The sequence below is a fragment of the Vigna radiata genome, chromosome 6 (genome assembly GCF_000741045.1).
Source record: "Vigna radiata var. radiata cultivar VC1973A chromosome 6, Vradiata_ver6, whole genome shotgun sequence".
Classification (NCBI taxonomy): domain Eukaryota; kingdom Viridiplantae; phylum Streptophyta; class Magnoliopsida; order Fabales; family Fabaceae; genus Vigna; species Vigna radiata.
This window is the reverse complement of record NC_028356.1, coordinates 23,567,689-23,574,860: the sequence shown is the minus strand read 5'-3', so window position 1 is coordinate 23,574,860 and position 7,172 is coordinate 23,567,689. Positions and strand designations below refer to the sequence as shown.

Genomic DNA, 7,172 nt, shown 5'->3' with positions numbered 1-7,172 from the left:
CTATAGTCAAGATTGGAAGAATCACCCTAGTATTGGGCAGAGTTAGAGTAACCCATCTGGGCAGACAGGAGGCCTTTTCAACAGACCACAACAATCACCCTTATGGCAACAGGTGGCTAGTTTGACTGAAAATGTCAGAAGCTTGGATGATAAATTTGATAATTTCTTAAAGGTGTATGATTCTCATTATAAGATTCATGAAGATAATTTTAGGAATTTGGAAATACAAATTGGTAACTCTCAAAAAGGGTGGAAGTCACAGAGAAGAATCAATTTAGGGCTAGTACTGATGTTAACCCAAAGAGGATTGCAAAATGGTGTTGATCATAAATAAGAGAGGAGTGGAAAAAAAGATTATTGAGCTAGAGAACAGTGAGGATGAAGAAGAGGATAGGAGAGAAAAAAAATTGAAAAAGAAGAAGATAGAGAAAATGAGAGTGCAGAAGAGAGAAAAGAAAGAAATTGTGGGCATTCTAGAGAGATTTTTAACCAGATGAAGATTATTATGCCTTCAGCTGAAGTACTCCACCAACTTCCTGTTTATTCCAAGCGAATAAAGTATTATCTTGGAGAAGTTATAGATCTTGAAAACGAAGAAACTGAGAAACAGGAAAGTTGTAGACGTCCTAAGAAGAGAAAGCATCCGCCTAAGATGAAGGATCCAGGGAGTCTTACTATCCCATGCGCCATTGGAGATGCTGATGTAAGGAGAGCTTTGCTAGATTCTGGGTCTGGTATTAACTTGATGCCCTTACCTTTACTGAAAAAGATTGGTGGGATAACATTAAAACCATCTAATATTTTTGTGGTGGTGGCGGATGGATCTTCGAAGAGACCTGCTGGTATGGTGGAGGATGTGGTCATTCATGTTGAGCATCTTGAATTTTTGGTCAATTTTGTCGTAATGGAGATGGAGGCCAATGAGATGATTCCGTTGATTCTTGGGAGGCCATTCATGAAAACGGCCAAAATATAAGCATTCATGATGAAATGGTTATGTTGAAGGACCAAGAAAGTAAGTTGATTTATACTAGCTCGGAAGATAAGCTTACACGAATACAAAAATGGGCCAAATATAGAGCCTCAAAGAAAGATGTTGCAGTTGAAGGATCTAAATGTGCTAACAATGATAATAATTGTAATATTTTGCAGGTACATAAAGAAGAAGATGTTGATAAAGGAGGCACAATCCACATTGACTTGGAGGATGCACCATTTCAACTCGGTTCACAGGTGAAATATAAGAAGAAGGAGTGGATGGTAAAGAAGAATAGAAAGAAAGGAGTAGTAGAAATTGAAGGTCCATACTCCAGAAGATTCAAGAGGATGGATAGAAAGGAATTGATGAGTTGGTGTGATGAAGACATCAACATGGAAGAGAAGATACGAGCTTACTAGGTCAAGCTAATGACGTTAAAAGAACGCTCACTAGGAGGCACCCCAGTAATTGTTGAACATTATTTTTATTTTGGATTATTTGGACTTGAAATTTTTGGATTTATAAACAATTTTTATTGGGTAGCATTTACTGAGGGACGCTAATTATTTATGTATCTATTGAAGGATACATGTAAACACACCTCCTGAAAGGTGTTGGAAAGATTTGCACTTACTGATGGGTGATAGAAAGGTTTGGGTCAGGATCGTGATGTTAAACAAGCGCACCTGGGAGGAAACCCAATTGATTGTTAGTTATTTTTAACTCTGTTTTAATTGCATTTTAGGATTTGAGTGTTGCATGATAGAGGGGAATTGCATAAAAATTGTGAATTGAGAGTTGAAATTAAGTACTACTGGTCACAAAACGCTCAGGCAAGCAAGAATGGTGAAAGATTTTAAATCGCGCCTACCGCTCAACGGTAATCCTTTTGAAACTCTCTTATATTGAAATTCTTATTTTATTCATATACTTCTATTATCAATAGTTTGGGTTCTCTTCTCTGTACTTTAAAGCTTGCATTGTTTAACTCATTTAGTGTCATGATCTTTGATTTTGTCGATACGGGGACGTACGGGGAAATCTAGAACTGAGAAGAATTCTCTTGATTATGAAATATTGCTTAGAGATAGGAATAGGACGGTCAATTGCTTTAAGCTTCTTTCATTAACGCATTAGTAATTACTAGGGAGACTAGAGATAGTAAACTAGTAATTATGTTAATAGGCTCTTTTCGACTAGAGATCGGGTTTAGAGTAAATTAGAACGTTGCATGAACATTGATAATAAAGTCGAATTTAATAAGAAGAGTAGGTATAAGAGAGTGGATAAGGATGAAATCGTAAACCCCAACAACTCCATTCATTCATATCTTTATCTGTCAACTGATTCAACTTTTGCATTTGCATGTTTAATTTAAGTCTTTGCATTACGAACTCAAAACTTAATTTTCATTCAAGTCTTATAAAATCTATTCACATGAATGTTTAGGCCACAAAGTCCCTTGGGAAACGATATCTGGACTCACTGTTCTATTATTACTTGATACGATCTGGTACACTTGCTAGGGTGTTAACACCTTATACCAACTTTTTTTGCTGTACTTTTGTAATGCTTTTTTGAAGTCGAAAACTTATTTTGTTTTCCTATAATGAAGTACTTCTTAAGTGGTAGACCACACCTTTTTTGATGTACTCATCAATGTTGTTGATTTCATTACAAAATTTTGATTGGTTTTGGCAGGTGCGCTACCAACATAACAAACTGTTTTAAAGTTCTGAAATTTTTAAATCATTGAAAAACATTACATTAAACATCACACCAACAGTTACAATGCAAATTGTACACCTTAAACATTACATCCAAACTGCAACCAAATTAACTTAATTAAGTACAATGAAAAAGACTTACATCCCAACTACAACGAAATTAACTTAACTAGGTATAATGAACAACACTATTACAATTGATCATGGATTTATCATCAACATTGAAACTACAATTTTGTTAATGTTAATGACATAAAGAATAAAAGCCACCCCTATGAACACCTTAATCCATTTTTGAATAATCTTATCATTTTTCTCCACATTACTTATAATCTTCTTATCACCTTCCCTTTCTTCATTTCACACTTGACAATGATACCCATTTCCTCAATCCCATCTTCAGTGCACCATCTAATGTAATTGCAACCACCATTTTCACTTCCACTTTGTAAATAACAACAATAACGATAATGATTCAGTATTCCAACAATTATCTCATTTCAAAAACAATAACATAAATACCATAGCTTCCATGTGTTTTACCTTGTACTTAAGGAAACCCTGAAATTGTTTCCCCCTGTTATTATTAGTTTTAGTTGTTCTCAAATCTGATTTCTCTCAACAATGGCAAATGAGTGATACGCCCAAACTCCTCGATCTTCCACCACCACAACAACACATATTAGGGTTTTGCCTGCACCACTTATTACATTTGAAAGACGAACACGAATGGCCCAACGACATAACTCAAGTACTTCAACCACAATGCTGAAATACAATGAACTTCAACAATGTCAAACAAAAAAAATCATGATTAAGAGTCAAGAAGAACAATAACGAAGATAAAAAAAAGTCGCAATAGACGAACCACCAAGATCAACAATGTCGCAGAAGAAGAACAACGAAGTTGAACAAGGTTGAAGGAGATGAGGAGTGTGGAAGACGATGACCATTGAAGAAGAAGAACCAACAACATAAAAAAAATGCCCTTTAATTAGGACTTCATCGAAAATTTCCCCAATTATCTTTTTTAAAAATACAAAATTCCACATCAATAAGCCACATCATTTAAAAAATACACAACAAGATGCCACATCAATATTTGTTTAACACCGTTGTTAGAAAAGATGTGCTTTGTTTCTCACACTAAGAAGGGGAGATGAATTGGTGTGTTATAAAATTGATTGCTTTTGAAATCTTTTTCGCAAAACTATAAGTCTTTGAAATTTTCTTGATTTGCAAGTAAAAATGTATGCAATATAACAATATGCGTATTCGAATGCAAACAAAATATAATTGATTTAATGTAGAGAGATAGGGAGAAGAAAATTCAAACTCTGAGTTTTATACTGGTTTGGCCAATACTGCCTACGTCCAGTGTCCTTCCACTCAACCCGAGATTGGAAGCCAATGCACTATAAAGATCTAAGTTTTTACAACAAGGGCTTTGCAGCGACCACATTGTCAAAATGTAAATCACCTTTCTAACTCACGAATCTAATATATACAGATACAAAAAGACTAGCAGCAAGATCAATCCTCTCTTGCAGTCACCCCTTTGAGATCCTTCTCAAAGTCAAGAACCATGTTCTTCTTCCTGTATACACCATAGGGAAACCAGCAACACTCAACGTTTGCAAAAGCTCCTGATCAAGCAGTAAGCACCTCTATTCTGCAAAACAATCAAACTTTACGAATCAATCTTTCTTCCTTCTCAAGAAACCTTCAAGACTTGTACACCACGACAGTTCTTGTTTCTTGGAGCATTTCTCACTTCTGTAAAACTTCAAAGCTCAATCTGAAACTGATATGAAAATTGTTAATCACAATTGTCTTACAGAATTTCAAATCATGCATTTATATATAGAGTAAGTCAAGTTAGACATGTTTTAATCGATTATGCTATTAATCTAATTGATTACATTACATAGTTATAACAGATCAACAATAGTCAAAGTCATTAATTGAATACTCAGTTAATGTAATCAATTTGCATTTAATGTTTGGTTAACATATTTAAAAATATGACCGTTGTGACAATTATGTCAAGCAATGAAACAGTTTTCAAATCTTTAATAGACTTAATTGAATACATGATTTATGTAATCGATTAAGCTTGGACACTTAGCATATTTTTGAAAACTTTTCTTCTCAAAATCCATCACAGCACACTCGAAAAATATTTGTGCAAACACATGAGCTTTAATCGATTTAACCACTAATGTAATCGATTTAAAACTTGTTGTTTTGCCATAGTGTAAAGCTTAAGTTGTCTTATGACCTTAATTGATTAACGCAACATTGTAATCGATTAAGTCATGCAGATATGCTTGGTGCATGTGATTTTTTCATTTCCAAAACACATATTATGCATACATAGATATGGTCACATTTCAAATAGAGTAGTATGCAATAATCAAAACAATATGTCCATAATTATGCTTGTACAAAACTCTCATGTAAGCATAAGCATATAACACATGTAACATAGTACATACACGTGTGTTTTTATTAACAATGTGTTGTCATCATAAAAAACAGATATCACAAAGATTGTGGGTTCAACTTATACTATGTTCCCCTTATCAACAATCTCAACAACCGTTAAGTCAATTTAACGACAATGGTTACATTGGTTCAAATTTTCAAAATTAGGGACCCAATTGAATAAAAAAATTGAGGGACCAATTTACGACTTCCAACCAAAAAGGGAGGCCTCCAGAATGATTAAACCCTCATTGTAATCTATTTGAGCATGAATAGTTTTTAGATTTCAACATACCTCCTTTCTGAACCCCCATATCTTAATGCATACAGTGAACATTACCACATCACATAATTTCTCCTTGAAATTTTCTCAATAAAAATTCCAAACATATTCTCAACCATGATATCACTTAACAAAAAATCATAAATAATCTTAAACATACATAAGAATCATAATAAATCTATCTCAAATAAGTCACAACGTATGAAATTACAACGTATACACTAGTGCTTAGAAGTGGTGCTTAGCAGCAAAACTTTCGCAAAAGGTGGCGCTCAACGAAAGTCCTAGCACTCAGCGCCATTCTTTTAACAAAAATGTCGCGCTCAACGACATCATTTTGTCATCTTGGAACCAAAATTGCTCTAGACGTGTATGAAAAATGACACTTAGTGGTGTCCTGCTATCGCTCAATACCAAAGCTTTCGCATTTTCTCGTGCTCAACCATACTAGAACCGCGTTCAACAGTTTAGATCTAAAATGCTCATAGGCTTGCACAATGAACCAATGTTCGTTGTAAGCTTGCCATCGTTCGATGCTATATCAGATATCAACAGATGCAAATTCAGTGATTTATGAAAATGAAACATATTTTTAAATGGTTAGTTTGGAATTCCCTTCTTAGTACTTGATTCAAAAATAGTTTTTTTAAAGTCAAGGCACCTACCAATTGACTCAATTGATCATATTAAAAACTAGAAGTTGTGTGTCGTCTCCACGATATATACTAGGATGAAGTGGTTGAAGCAAAACAACGTAGAATTAGGAATACAACTCTAGTTTTATAATTGCCTTGTGAACTTTAAATGTTGCGTTCTTTTTTTGTTTGGATCTGTTGGAAGTCCCACATTGAATATAAATAAGGTCAATTTAGAGTATGTATGTGAGTTTAAAGTACACTTCTTAACATGGTATCAAAGCCATGAGTTAGATCTATCCTAGCGAGATTTGTGTTTTTTTTGGACATATCATTTCACCTGTTATCAAATAAGTATCAAATTACCCATTAATGTTTAATCTCACACACGAGAAGTATATACCTCGATGTGAAGGAGGTGAGTTGGAAGTTCTACATAGACTAGAGATAGGATGAATTTAAAGTATATATATAGGTGCAAACATTACCTTACAAGTCGATCTTTTGAGATTGAATTAGGCTTAATATACACTTATTAACAAGACCTTTGAATATTTTGATACTTTAGTATAATTATGTTATGTTGACAATGAACAAATATATGTACTTTGTTAATTTCTTTTTTATAGTGTTATATATATATATATATATATATATATATATATATATATATATATATATATATATATATATATATATATATATATATATATATTATCATCAAAAATCACTTTTATTGGAATATGAAAGTATAAATGTTGGTGAAAAATAATAAATAATTAAATAATAAAATTATGGTGCTTTTTAATGACGTAATTTATCTGAGAATTAATTATAATGGTGACAATTAAAAATGTCATGATATAATGAAAATAATATCAATTCTAAGCGTCGTTTTTTCCATTGTTTTTTTTCTAATAAATCTATTATATCAGTTATAATTTGTGTTATTTACTTTTTCTTTAGCCTGACACTCTTTACATAATATAAAACGATGGTTGTTGTAGCATGCCACTAAATAACAGTGGTTAAAAACGACATAAAAAAATCACCGTTATTTA

At 33.0% G+C, this 7,172-nt stretch overlaps 1 protein-coding gene across 1 annotated transcript; it reads left to right on the top strand.

Annotated features, from left to right (window-relative positions):
- Positions 1-493: 493 nt before the first annotated feature.
- LOC106763587 lies at positions 494-976 on the top strand. The gene has a single exon (XM_014647759.1). It carries the CDS (start codon positions 494-496, stop codon positions 974-976), a length of 483 nt encoding a protein of 160 aa, XP_014503245.1.
- The last annotated feature ends 6,196 nt before the right edge of the window (positions 977-7,172 follow it).

What these genes read in the sequence shown, in the direction of transcription:
- LOC106763587 (XM_014647759.1), top strand. Translation starts at nt 494, where the DNA reads ATGAAGATTATTATGCCTTCAGCTGAAGTACTCCACCAACTTCCTGTT.